This window comes from Panthera onca, chromosome B1 (assembly GCF_046562875.1).
Source record: "Panthera onca isolate mPanOnc1 chromosome B1, mPanOnc1 haplotype 2, whole genome shotgun sequence".
In the NCBI taxonomy this organism is placed as follows: domain Eukaryota; kingdom Metazoa; phylum Chordata; class Mammalia; order Carnivora; family Felidae; genus Panthera; species Panthera onca.
Genome location: NC_138342.1, coordinates 109,446,980 through 109,461,445, shown reverse-complemented (window position 1 = coordinate 109,461,445; position 14,466 = coordinate 109,446,980). Strand labels below are relative to the sequence as shown.

At 36.7% G+C, this 14,466-nt stretch overlaps 1 protein-coding gene across 6 annotated transcripts in view; it reads right to left on the bottom strand.

Annotated features, from left to right (window-relative positions):
* The window catches only part of CB1H4orf33 (chromosome B1 C4orf33 homolog), a 119,957-nt gene that overhangs the window by 86,686 nt on the left and 18,805 nt on the right, over nt 1-14,466 (bottom strand). For 4 of the 6 annotated variants that reach the window (XR_014137620.1, XR_013555145.2, XR_013555146.2 and 1 more), the window contains exon 6: nt 12,484-12,638. Coding sequence is in view for 3 of the 6 variants with exons in the window: in XM_078445742.2 (XP_078301868.1) it covers nt 12,533-12,638 (106 nt within the window). In the remaining 3 variants the exon portion in view is untranslated. Of the gene's footprint in view, nt 1-9,236; nt 12,639-14,466 lie in introns of those variants that run through there. The other 2 variants (XM_078445741.2, XM_078445743.2) reach the window with 1 other exon arrangement.

Genomic DNA, 14,466 nt, shown 5'->3' with positions numbered 1-14,466 from the left:
CTGTTTTAGTTCTGTCTCTCTCTCTCAAAACTACATAAGCATTAAAAAAAAAAAAAAAAAAAAAAAAAAAAGCATGGCTCTCCCATGACTGGAAGAGCTGAAGGCTTAGAGTAATTGCTTTACCATTTGTATCCTTTCTTCTTCCTATTAAATATCAGCTTAATTATATTCATTATCTTCTGCCCCGAAAATCTAATGTTTTAAAAAGAGGAAAAAGAGGACAAAAAATTTAATGCTTTTTCCATGGCAAAATATTTTTAATGTAAAAAATAATGCATGGGAGGAGCCGAGATGGCAGAACAGCATGCATGGAAGTTTTTTGTGTGTCTTGCATCCATGAAATACAGCCAGACCAACACTAAACCATCCTACACACCTAGAAAACTGATTGAAGAATTAACACAACAACCTGCACAAACTGCACCACAGAATTCAGCAGGTACATGGCGCAGGGAGATGAACTTGGGGAGAGAGAAGGTGGCTGCAGGCAGGGAGCCACCTTTGCAGGCAGACAGGACGGAGACTGGGGCAGGGGAGAATATGGGAAAAGCACCCCTCCCCAAAAGCAGCTGGAGAGAAAGTGGAAAATTGGAAACAGCCTCAGGGACTAAACTAAAAAAGGAGAAAGGAGAAAGAAGAGCATTTAAATTCTATTAAGACTGTAAACAAGGGGAGTGCAAAGGCAGCAACTCCACAGCTCGATACCTGGTGGTGCTCTGGTGGGAAGAGCGAATACACAGAGACAGAGTGGGGTACGGGAGGTTCTCGAGCCACATGGGGAAAAGTGGTTCGACTGCTGGAAGGACATTTGGTAGAGACTGTTGAAGCCACCTGGTCCCAGCAGACCCCAGAAAACGGTCACATTCGCTGGTGCCGGAACAAGGTCATTACGAGTGAAGCCTGGTGCCAGATGTGTGCTGTGATTTTCCATAATCCCTGAAAAGCTGCTGCTACACTATCTCGTGAAATTTTTCTGGGGCGGGTTGGCACCTGGCTGCAGTCTCAGGGGACCGGCAGCAGCAGGGTCCAGCAGGCGTTCCTGGGTGGGGTTGGCATTCAGCTATTGCTCGGTGAGACCCTCCAGCAGAAGGGCCGAAGGGGTCAAAGCCGCAGTCCTTCAGAAGTAAGGGGCTGGGGAAAACAGCAGCATCTGAGACAAAACTTGGGAGAGAGGTACTGCCTGGGGCTCGGTCACAGACAGTGAAAAAGTGGGGAGTGGACGAAAGCTGAAGACAGAGGACGGGTGCGCAATTGCTGATCGGAGAGAACAGAGTTCCGATACTAGAGACTGGGTAGCTGGGTGATGCCATTTTCAACGCTCTCGCACATGCACATAAGCATGTATGAGCGCTGCAACAATCCACCCCAGTAGGCTAGCAACGCCATTTATTGGAGAATGGAGCCATTACACTGAGCCCTGCCCAACTGGGCCAACCTCGTTCTTGAAGAACACAAGTCTCACCGCCTACTTGGTTTATGGACTATAAAGGGCTACATAGTCTGACTTCTAGGGGAAAACAAAGTAATTTCAATACTATTTCAATCTGCTAGCAGGTCTATCTATTCAATTTTCTTTTTTTTTCTCTTCTACACTATTCTTTCTCTGAATACAGAAAGAAAAAAATTTCATTTTTATTTTCAATTTTTATTAAAAATATTTTTAATTTTTTTTTTTACTATATTTTTTACTTTTGGGTGATTTTTTTCAAATTCTATCTTACTTCCATCATTCTATTTTAGTCTACTTCAGTGTATTCACTTTTTCAAATTATCAAACGATTTACTTGTTTTCTTTTTTCTCTTTTTTTTCTTTTTCTTGAATGCAGAAAGTGAAAAACTTCATTTTTATTTTCAATTTCTATTAAAAATATTTTTCTTTAATTGTTTACTATTTTTTTGCTTTTATGTAAATTTTTTAAAATTCTATTTTACTTCCATCATTTTATTTTAGTCTACTACAGTGTATTCACTTTTTAAATTTTCAAACAATTTCATTTTTTTTTATTTTTTCTTTTTTGTTTCTTTTCTTTTTCTGGAATACAGAAAGAGAAAAAATTCATTTTTATTTTTAATTTTTATTAAAAGTATTTTTCTTTACTTATTTTCCTACTATATTATTTTTGTGTAAATTTTTTCAATTCCTCCTTTACTCCCATCATCTCATTTTAGTCTACTTCAGTGTATTCATTTTTTCAAACTCTCAATTTCTCCCCCCCCTTTTTTTTCTCTAATCTGTCAAACCACTTTCAACACCCAGACCAAAACACACCTAGGATCTACCATCATTTATTAGATTTTGTGTGTTTGTGTGTGTGTGTGTGTGTGTGTGTGTATTTTTAAGTTTTTAATTTTAATATTTTAAAAATTTTAATATTATTTAAAATTTTAATTTTCTATCTCATTAATATCTTTTCTCCCTTCAAAATGACAAAACGAAGGAATTCACCCGAAAAGAAAGAGCACAAAGAAACAACAGCCAGGAATTTAACTAACACAGATACAATCAGGATGTCTGAACCACAATTTAGAATCACGATAATAAGAATACCAGCTGGAGTCAAAAATAGATTAGAATACCTTTCTGCAGAGATAAAATAAGTAAAAAATGGTCAGAATGAAATTAACAATGCTATAACTGAGCTGCAATCATGAATAGATGCAGCGGCAGCAAGGATGGATGAGGCAGAAGAAAGAATCAGTGATATAGAGGACAAACTTATAGAGAATAATGAAGCAGAAAAAAAGAGCAAGATTAAGGCAAAAGAGCATGATGTAAGAATTAGAGAAATCAGTGACTCATTAAAAAGGAACAATATCAGAATCATAGGGCCCCCAGAAGAGGAAGAGAGAGAAATAGGGGTAGAAGGGTTATGTCAGCAAGTCATAGGGGAAAACGTTCCTAACCTGGGGAAAGACACAGACATCAAATACTAGGATGCACAGAGGACTCCCATTAGATTCAACAAAAACTGACCATCAACAAGGCATATCATAGTCAAATTCACAAAATTCTCAGGAAAGGAGAGAATCATGAAAGCAGCAAGGGAAAAAAGTCCCTAACCTACAAGGGAAGACACATCAGGTTTGCAGCACACCTATCCACAGAAACTTGGCAGACCACAAAGGAATGGCAGGATATATTCAGTGTGCTGAATCAGAAAAATATGCAGCCAAGAGTTCCTTATCCAGCAAGGCTATCATTCAAAATAGAAGGAGAGATAAAAAGTTTCCCAGAAAAACAAAAATTAAAGGAGTCTGTGGCCACTAAACCAGCCTTGCAAGAAATTTTAAGGGGGACTCTCTGAGGGGAGAAAAGGTGGAAAAAAAGTATGTGTACATATGTATGTATGTCTATATATGAAAAGTAACAAATATTAGAAAGGACCAGAGAACACCACCAGAAACTCCAATTCTACAAACATCATAATGGCAATAAATTCATATCTTTCAGTACTCACTCTAAACATCATGGACTCAATGTTCCGATCAAAAGACACAGGGTAACAGAATGGAAAAGAAAACAAGATCCATCTGTATGCTGTTTATAAGAGACCCACTTTAGACCTAAAGACACCTTCAGATTGAAAATAAGGGGATGGAGAACCATCTATCATGCTAATTGTCAATAAAAGAAACCGGAGTAGCCATACTTATATCAGACAATCTAGACTTTAAAATAAAGACTGATCCAGAGATACAGAAGGGCATTATATCATAATCAAGGGGTCTATCCACCAAGAAGACCTAACAATTGTAAACATTTATGCACCAAATGTGGCAGCATCCAAATATATACATCAATTAGTCACAAACATAAAGAAACTCACCAATAGTAATAACATAATAGTAGGAGACTTCAACACCCCACTCACAGCAATGGACAGATCATCTAATCAAAAAATCAACAAGGAAACAATGACTTTGAATGACACACTGGACCAGATGGACTTAACAGATATATTCAAAACATTTCATCCTAAAGCAGCAGAATATACATTGTTCTCCAGTGCACATGAAACATTCTTCAGAATAGACCATATACTGGGACACAAATCAGCCCTAAGTAAGTACAAAAAGATCAAGATCATACCGTGCATATTTTCAGACCACAATGCTATGAAACTCGAAATCAAGCACAAGAAAAAATGTGGAAAGGTAACAAATACTTGGAGACTAAAGAACATCCTACTAAAGAATGAATGGGCCAACCAAGAAGTTAAAGAGGAAATTAAAAAGTATATGGAAGTCAATGAACATGACAACACCACAACCCAAAACCTCTGGGATGCAGCAAAGGCAGTCATAAGAGGAAAGTATATAGCAATCTAGGCCTTCCTAAAGAAGGAAGAAAGATCTCAGATACACAACCTAACCTTATGCCTTAAGGAGCTGGAAAAAGAACAGCAAATAAAACCCAAAACCAGCAGAAGGCAAGAAATAATAAAGATTAGATCAGAAATTAATGCTATCGAAACCAAAAAAACAGTAGAACAGATAAATGAAACCAGAAGCTGGTTCTTTGAAAGAATTAAAAAAAATTGATAAACACTAGCCAGTCTGATCAAAAAGAAAAAGGAAAAGCCCAAATAAATAAAATCAAGAATGAAAGAGGAGAGATCACACCCAACACAGCAGAAATCAAAACAATAATGAGAATAGTATGACCAATTATATGCCAATAAAATGGGCAATCTGGAAGAAATGGGCAAATTCCTAGAAACATATCCACTACCAAAACTGAAACAGGAAGAAATAGAAAATTTGAACAGACCCAAAACCAGTAAGGAAATTGAATTAGTAATCAAAAATCTTCCAAAAAACAAGAGTCCAGGGCCAGATGGCTTTCCGGGGGAATTCTATCAAACATTTAAGAGTTAACATCTATTCTCTTGAAGCTGTTCCAAAAAATAGAAATGGAAGGAAAACTTCCAAACACTTTCTCTGAAGCCAGCATTACCTCAATTCCAAAACCAGACAGAGACCCCACTAAAAAGGAGAACTATATACCAATTTCCCTGATGAACATGGATGCAAAAATCCTCAACAAGATATTAGCCAACCGGCTCCAACAATACATTAAAAAAATTATTCACCACAACCAAGTGGGATTTATACCTGGGATACAGGGCTGGTTCAATATCTGCAAAACAATTAACGTGATTCATCACATCAATAAAAGAAAGGACAATAACCATATGATCCTCTCAATAGATGCAGAGAAAGCATTTGACAAAATAAAGCATCCTTTCTTGATAAAAACCCTCAGAAAGTAGGAATAGAAGGAGCATACCTTGAGATCATAAAAGCCATATATGAACGACCCAACACTAATATCATCCTCAATGGGGAAAAACTGAGAGCTTTCCCCTAAGATTAGGAACAAGACAGGGATGTCTACTCTCGCCACTGTTATTCAACATAGTATTAGCCTCCAATCAGACAACACAAAGAAATAAAAGTCATCCAAATCGGCCAGGAGGTCAAACTTTCACACTTCGCAGATGACATGATACTCTATATGGAAAACCCAAAAGATGCCACCAAAAAACTGCTAGAACTGATTCATGAATTCTGCAAAGTTGCAGGATATAAAATCAATGCACAGAAATCGGTTGCATTCCTTACACCAACAATGAAGCGACAGAAAATCAAGGAATCGATCCGATTTACAGATGCACCAAAAACCATAAAATACCTGGGAATAAACCTAACTAAAGAGGTAAAAGATCTACACACTGAGAAGTATAGAAAGAAAGAAAGAATTTGAAGAAGACACAAAAAAATGGAAAAAGATTCCATATTCCTGGATAGGAAGAACAAATATTGTTAAAATGTCAATAATACCCAAAGCAATCTACACATTCAATGCGATCCCTATCAAAATAACACCAGCATTCTTCACAAAGCTAGAACAAACAATCCTAAAATTTCTATGGAACCAGAAAAGACCCCGAATAGCCAAAGCAATCTTGAAAAAGAAAACCGAAGTAGGAGGCATCACAATCCCAGACTTCAAGCTATACTACAAAGCTGTAATCATCAAGACAGTATGGTACTGGCACAAGAACAGACACTCAGATCAATGGCACAGAATAGAGAACCCAGAAATGGACCCACAAACGTATGGCCAACTAATCTTTGACAAAGCAGGAAAGAATATCCAATGGAATGAAGACACTCTCTTCAGCAAGTGGTGCTGGGAAAACTGGACAGCGACATTTAGAAGAATGAACCTGGACCCCTTTCTTGCACCATACACAAAAATAAACTCAAAGTGGATGAAAGACCTCAATGTAAGACAGGAAGCCATCAAAATCCTCGAGGAGAAAGCAGGCAAAAACTTCTTTGATCTTGGCCGCAGCCACTTCTTACTCAACATGTCTCTAGAGGCAGGGGAAACAAAAGCAAAAGTGAACTACTGGGACCTCATCAAAATAAAAAGCTTCTGCACAGCAAAGGAAACAATCAGCAAAACTAAAAGGCAACCAACAGAATGGGAGAAGATATTTGCAAATGACATATCAGATAAAGGGTTAGTATCCAAAATCTATAGAGAACTTATCAAACTCAACACCCCAAAAAACAAATAATCCGGTGAAGAAATGGGCAAAAGACATGAATAGACACTTCTCCAAAGAAGACATCCAGATGACCAACCGACACATGAAAAAATGCTGAACATCACTCATCATCAGGGAAATACAAATCAAAACCACATTTAGATACCACTTTATACCTGTCAGAATGGCTAACATTAACAACTCAGGCAACAACAGATGTTGACAAGGATGCAGAGAAAGAGGATCTCTTTTGCATTGTTGGTGGGAATGCAAGCTGGTGCAGCCACTCTGGAAAACAGTATGGACGTTCCTCAAAAAACAAAAATAGAACTACCCTACGACCCAGCAATTGCACTATTAGGCATTTATCCATGGGATACAGGTGTGCTGTTTTGAAGGGACACATGCACCCCCATGTTTATAGCAGCACTATCAACAATAGCCAAAGTATGGAAAGAGCCCAAATGTCCATTGATGTATGAATGGATAAAGAAGAGGTGGTATATATATGCAATGGAGTACTGGCAATCAAAAAGAATGAAATCTTGCCATTTGCAACTATGTGGATGGAACTGGAGGGTATTATGCTAAGTGAAATTAGTCAAAGACAAAAATCATATGACTTCACTCATGTGAGGACTTTAAGAGACAAAACAGATGAACATAAGGTAAGGGAGACAAAAGTAATATAAAAATAGGGAGGGGAGAAATCAGAAGAGACTCATAAATACGAAGAACAAACTGAGGGTTATGGGAGAGATTGTGGGAGGGGGGATGGGCTAAATGGGTAACGGGCATTAAGGAATCTACTCCTGAAATCATTGTTGCACTATATGCTAACTAATTTGCATGTAAATTTAAAAAATAAAACAAGTTAAAAAAAAAAAAAAAGAACAGCCATCAAATCATGAGAGGTTGACATAGCAGTCATCCAAGACTTTAGGACGCTAAATACATGTCTTTCTTTAATCAAACAAAACAGGACTGCGTTGCTTTTTAAAACCAAATTGTAAGGTGATCCAAAAGTAGAAAAAGTAGATCATTTGCATTAAGTGGCCAAAATTAGACAACTAAAAATTAGATCTCTTTGTGGACTAATTCATAGACTGTATGAAATTTTTTTTCAATTTTAAAATAGGTTAGTATGTTTTGAAAGCTGCTATTTGGCTATAACCAGTAGAAAAATTTTTCTTATAAATAAATATAATGTAATTAAGAAAATGCAGTTGGTGGCTAAAAATACAATGTATTCATTAGTCCTTCCTATCTGTGGGGCATATGTTCCCAAAACTCCCAGTGAATGACTGAAACCATGGATAGTACCAAACCCTATGTATACTATGTTTTTTTATTTTATATACATGCCTAAAACTGGGATCAATAACAATAAAACCAGCATGAATTTCTTTTTCCTTCTTTACAATTTCACAGATAGAAGATTCATTCTTACTATAGATCTCAGCAACCTCAGCATGTGATTTTTTCTTTCCCTATTTAGTTGAGAATTTTCAGCTATTCACTTCAGGGAAGCACTTTCTGGTGTTTCTTTGGCATCTCTGAATTGCCAGTATCACCACTCTTGAGGTTTGGGACCATTATTAAGTAAAATAAGGGCTACCTGACCACAAGCACTGCCATACTGTGACAGCTGATCTGATAACCCAGATTGCTAAGTGACTAATGGCTGGGTAGTGCATATACAGTGTGGATACATTGCATAAAGGGATGATTCTCATCCTAGACAGGACAGTGTGAGATTTCATCAGGATACTCAAAATTTCATGCAATTTAAAACTTATGAATTGTTTCTTTCTGGAACTTTCCATTTAATATATTTGAACAACAGTTGACTGCAGCTAACCGAAACCACTTAAATCAAAACTGCATATAGGGGGTGGAGGGACTACTGTATTTCCCCCCGGACTGTGACTTACACTTTACTGGAGCTGTGAAAAAGCATGAGAAAACACCTGAACAAATGCATGCACTGTGTAATCTATTTAGGTGGTGAGAAGAGAAAATCTGATGCCATAGTAAATAATTCAGAACATAGCAAGGAAATGGACTTATACATACATTAAATAAAAGAATGATTATTCTGTTATGGTCCTGAAGTTGAAAAGCAAATTTCAAACAGTGATTACAAACACCATTCTCAAATGCTAAGTTTCTATAGGGTGCATTGTTTGTATCTTACTAATGGACAAAGTTTCCAAAATTCTGTGGTTGAACTATATGTTCCTTTCAAAAGAAAATGTTTATATAAGTGCTCTTGCTTGCTTAGTATTGGAAGAAGGAAAATACTTCTTATCTGGACAAAAGAAAGCTAAGAGATATTTTAAAGACACCTAAACAGAAAAGAAGAGGATACATAGCAGGTTTCAGAAAGTTCACAAACCACAATATTCAAATTCAATATTTTACATGGCTATGATTATATCTAAAATATCTGTACTTTACTTTCCCCCCATATTATAAACAGTTACACTTTATATCTGAACCTGTGATTCAGAATGACAGATTCACTTCTCAAATCAGGACACACTAAATGTATCTTTTTTGCGGGGGGCAGGGTATAGTTTTATGTGTGTTTATAAAACTGCTTCAGGTAATTTATAGGTAAGGCACTGCAGACTATTTAAAATTTTTTTTAAATGTTTATTTTTTGAGAGAGAGAGAGAGAGAGAGAGAGAGAGAGAACAAGCGAGTGCTTGAGCAGGGGAGGGGCAAAGAAATGGAGACACAGAATCTGAAGCAGGCTCCACACTCCAAGCTGTCAGCACAGAGCCCGACGCAGTGGGGCTCGAACTCACAAACTGTGAGATCACGACCTGGCCAACGTTGGACACTTAACTGACTGAGCCACCCAGGCACCCCACAAATGTGCCTTTTGTATATAAAACTGGCATATTGTTGTCCTATCAAATTAGTTGCTACTGTTGATTTTAAAAATATTTTCTGAATTTATCTAGGATGCCTAACACTGACACCAGCATATGTAGTTATGAAGACACTTACAGCCTTTTGTAAAAGTCAGCATTCATCTTACACCAGCTCTTTTCAGATAGAAAACATACTTAATAAATGAAAAAAAAATTAGTTAATAAGCCACATTTAACTAGCACTAGTGACTGTTCAATGAAACAATACACAGTAGAAGTTAACTCCGTTTAATTTACAGCTTATTTTATAACTGTATTTTATTAAGGTATAATTCACAATAGTAAAATCACGTATCTTAAATATACAGCTTGGGGAATGTTGACAAATATATGCAGCTATATAACTGTTAGCCAGATCAATATACAAATCATTTCAACTGCCCCCCTCTCAAATTTCCTCATGTTCCTTTTACAGCCAGTTTGAATCCCCTGACCTTACCCAGAGAAAATAGTCGTTCTGAGATCCATCACTACAGCTTAGTTTTGCCTATAATTGGCCATCATATAATTAGTTATACAGAATGTTCTGTCTGGTTTATTTTGCTCAATGTAATGCTTTAGAGATTCAGGTAAGGTTATTACATTTATCAGTAGTCCATTCTTTTTCATAAGTAGTACTTCATTGTCTGACTAGATCACAGTTTGTATATCCATTCTCCTATAGATACAAACTTGATTGTTTATGTTTTGTGCCATGAATAAAACTGCCATCAACATTCATTTCTCTTCAGTATGTACTTAAGCATGAAACTACTGAAAAACAGAGTGTGTATTTAACTTTTGAAATTTCCAGTTTTCCAAAGTGATTGTACCATATATTACATTCCTATCCATAGTGTATGAAAGTTCCAGGCACTCCACATTCTCATTATTGCTCAGTCTTTTTTAGTGTTAGCCATTTAACCAGTGTGTATATTTTGTAATTTTAGTCATTTAGTGGTATCTTGTGGTTTTAATTTGCATTTCCTTGATGATAAGTGATGTTGAGAGCGTTTCTATATATACTTATTGGCCTTTTGTATATTTTTTCTGTGAAGTGTCTGTGAAGGGTCCTTAACTGGCTTCTCCTTTTATTACAGGTTTGTAGGAGTTCTTTATATATTCTGGGTAAGAGTCTTTTGTCAGATATGGGTATTTTGAATATTTTATTCCAATCTGTGGCTTGCTTCTTTACTTTCTTAATGGAAGCTTTTGAGGAACAGAAAGTTTTGATTTTGATGAAGTCCAATTTCTCTTTAAGTTAGTGCTTTGTGTGTCCTATTTGAAAACAAATGTTTCTCTACTCCAGATTATGAAGATTTTCTCCTAGAACCTTTTTCGTTTCACCAGTCACATATAAGTTAATTTTTATGTAGATTAAGTAGAGGGTCAAGGTTTTCATGCTTTTTTCAGCTATCCCAATACCATTTGTTGAAAAGATATCCTTTCCCTTTTTAAATACATTGGCACCTTTGTTAAAAAATTAACTGACTGTATATTGTTTCGTTTCTGGTTTCTGTTACTTTGATATATTTGTCTAAATCTATGCCAATGTCACACTGTCTTCATTATTGAAGTTTAATAGTAAGTCTTGAAGTCAAGTCATGTAAGTCCTCAAACTCTGTTCTTTTTCAAAATTGTTTGGCTATTTGAGGTCTTTCACATTTCCACATAAAATTTTAATGTCTGTCAATTTAGACCCCAAAAAAGCCTTCTGGGATTTTTAACTGGGATTGTATTAAATCTATGGATCAACTTGGGGAAACAAATTAGACAGCTTCTTTTCTCCTGTATAAAGAAGTCAATAGGTAGGCAGTCCAGATATGGTATGTTACTCTACTGCATTGTTTATAATCCAGGCTCCTCTGTCCTGCTGCTCAGCTCTCCCTGGATTGTCTCCTCATTGATACAATACAGCTAGTGTGTTACCTCAGGTTCCAATTATGCAATTCAGGAAAAAGGAAAGGGGAGGGCAAAGGACAAAAAGTGTATGACAGCTGAATCTTTCATCTTCAAGTCATCTTTCCTTAAATCCCCACCTAATACTGTGTACTTATATCACATTAACCTGAGCTGCTTTATCATGCCATTTCTGTCTTCAAAGGAATCTGGAAAAATGTTTTTGAGCAATGCCCCTAAAAATTCAAGTTCTGTTAGTAAAAAACAAGAGAATAATGTATATTGTTGTGTATTCTGTACAATAAAAATTCTTCTGCAAGGCTACTAACCTCTGAGTTAAGAATGCTAGTGGAGAAACAGGTTTAGTGGAGAAGTTCACAGATGATCTGCTAGATGGCTTCAAACTCTGAGCTATATTATAGCACAAAATTTGAAAATTCTAGACCAGGAATGTTTAATGCTCACAAAATAAAGCAAAAACATTTTCACATCTGGTTTAACAGCATACATAAGTAAGTGTCATCTGTTTGTAAACAAAAGTAGAATCAGTTGCCCAAATTCAAGGCTACTTCATTCCATTTCCTTCTACAGACTAAAAATAGCCTCCAAGACAGGAAAAACAGCTGGTTAAATACATATGTATCTTAATGGTGCCTTAACAAATGTGGATCTCCTTCTCAGCTGAAATAGGTCATTGTTTTCAACCCACTTGAAGAATGCAGAAGATTCTGAGTAAAGAATTATTGTACATTACATGGAATTAAAACATGTGCAAATAAGATGTTCCAGTCTCAGGCTGACTGAGGTTTAGGGAAGTGGGAAGAGAAATAATGATTTTGGCTGACAGAGTTGGAGATATTTGGGTTGAGGGTGGTAAGGCAGACAATAGAACTCATTGACATGGTCGCTTCTGGACTAAATGACTCTGAGGAACATTTTAACTTACTAGATAAACTCATCTACAAACCTTCAATTTTCTTGTTAACTCATATACAACTTGCCACAGAGACACTGTATTTTCACTGACTTCTATGAAAATATTTGCTGTTGAAATGTGCTGGTGGTACCATGATTAAAAGAGATTATACTTATTATTGGTTTACCTTAAAAGATACAGAGAAGAAATGATTGATATGATCATCTACTATACTCCTATACATCAGATTTCTCCATAAGCCACAGCTCTGATTCTGGTTGTTTCCATTCTTCTCCAAGCAGTGTGTTAAAATTGAAAGGCTTAAAGTATTCCAGACAATGGCTAAACACAAAGAAAAAGAAGGTGGGAACTGAAATGAATTATGCATTTGTGAAACAGCTGTCCTCAAGGGCTATTTGTCACATTTGTGACAGAACAACATTCTATTTTAAAAATACCAAAGGTAAGATGTTTTCTATGTGTACAACTTTCTCATTCTTTCTATGAAACATTCAGCTCTGAAATTCACCACATCTCAAAGCACTCTCAATTCTGCAAAAGCTCCCTCATGGCTGAGGGGAGAAATAAAAATCAACCCTCAAAACCTGACTCATTCCATCTAGCCTTAACAAATATTATACTCTTACAGATATTTTTACATTCAAAGTGTTATATACTTTATATGCCATATAGATAATTGTTTTTAAAGCTTCAGCTCAATAGATTATAGAGAATAGACTATTTTGTCAAAGCAAGGGCGGTTAATGTAAAAGAGATTTAATCCTAGTTCTCTCCTTTCTGGGAAAACCATTTAAACTATTGTGGCTTAATGAGGAGAAAGGCTTCACTAACAAGTTACAGTGGATCTCAGCTGTGTAGGAAATCACTCTGCCCTGGCTCCACCTTGGCCAATAGTATAATCATACTTTAATCTAGGGTAAAACTCCAATAACTTGTAAATGAGGAGCCTGAATACAGGAAGGCATTAGCTAGCTGGTGAAGAACCAGAGAAACAAGCCATCTTGATATGAGGGCCCTGAGTGAGTTGCATCTGGATTCCTGTCCCATTCTGCCCCCCTGGCCAGGCTGAACCTGGTTTAGAGTCACATGGTCAATGTAGGAAACTTCCAGTTACAAAATGAATAAATCACGGGGATAAAAAGTGCAGCCTTGGGAATCTAGTCAATATAGCCTAGTGAATATATTGTAATAGCATTTGTTGTATGGAGACTGATGGCAGCTACACTTATGAGCATAGCATAATGTACAGACTTATCGAATCACTATATTGTACACCTGAAACTAATGTAACAGTGTGTCTCAACTATACTTCAATTTTTTAAATTTTAAAAATTAAAAAAAAAAAGAGGTTAGGGAAACAGTGAAGGATAAGATAAAGGGTCAGGACTGGGACAAATGCAAAGGGAAAAGGGAAAAGTGTGTCAGGCAGAATAAAGGCAATTGGCTAGAAAAGATAAAGGTGAAGTGAGTAAAGAGCGTGACAGGAAGGTGAAAGCTAAAGGGAGAGGAATGGCAGTATAGCACTTTCTGAAGGTAAAAAGGCAGGAAAGTCAGTCTACCATGGTACAAAGCCCACCAGGATATCTATTAGGCTATTCTAAACATGCAATCACACCAGACTATCTTGGCCACACTAGGTACACCCAGAGAGATACAGAGTAGGAATCTCAGTTTGTCCCAGGACAGCATGTGCCTTTCCTTCCTAAGGGAGCAGTGTTTACAGCAGTCCATGAAGCATTTATGAGGCTGGGCAGGAATCATATTCTCCTTACGTGACAGGTTCAGGTGCAAAGAGGTAAGACTCAAAATGAGAAAATGTAGGCAATACCTTAGCTTACATGCCTGCTGCCCCACAGGAGCCAAAATCTCTTGTAATAATAACTTCATAGGCATAGTTTCTTACATCCCCACAGGGAACGAGACTGTTAAGGGGAAATCCCAAAGTCATGCTGCCCCTATCAGGTATTCATAGTTTATTCGTAATTCCTCTCAGATCAGAATCAATTTACCAATAAAGGGTCATTACTATGACAAGCCATGTTGCCTAAAAATATATCTGACATTTTTATCATCATGAGGTTACCAGGGGAAGAAAGCTAGAGAGTTGGCTGAAGATCACATTTTTAAACAGCAAGGGAAAAAAAAGATT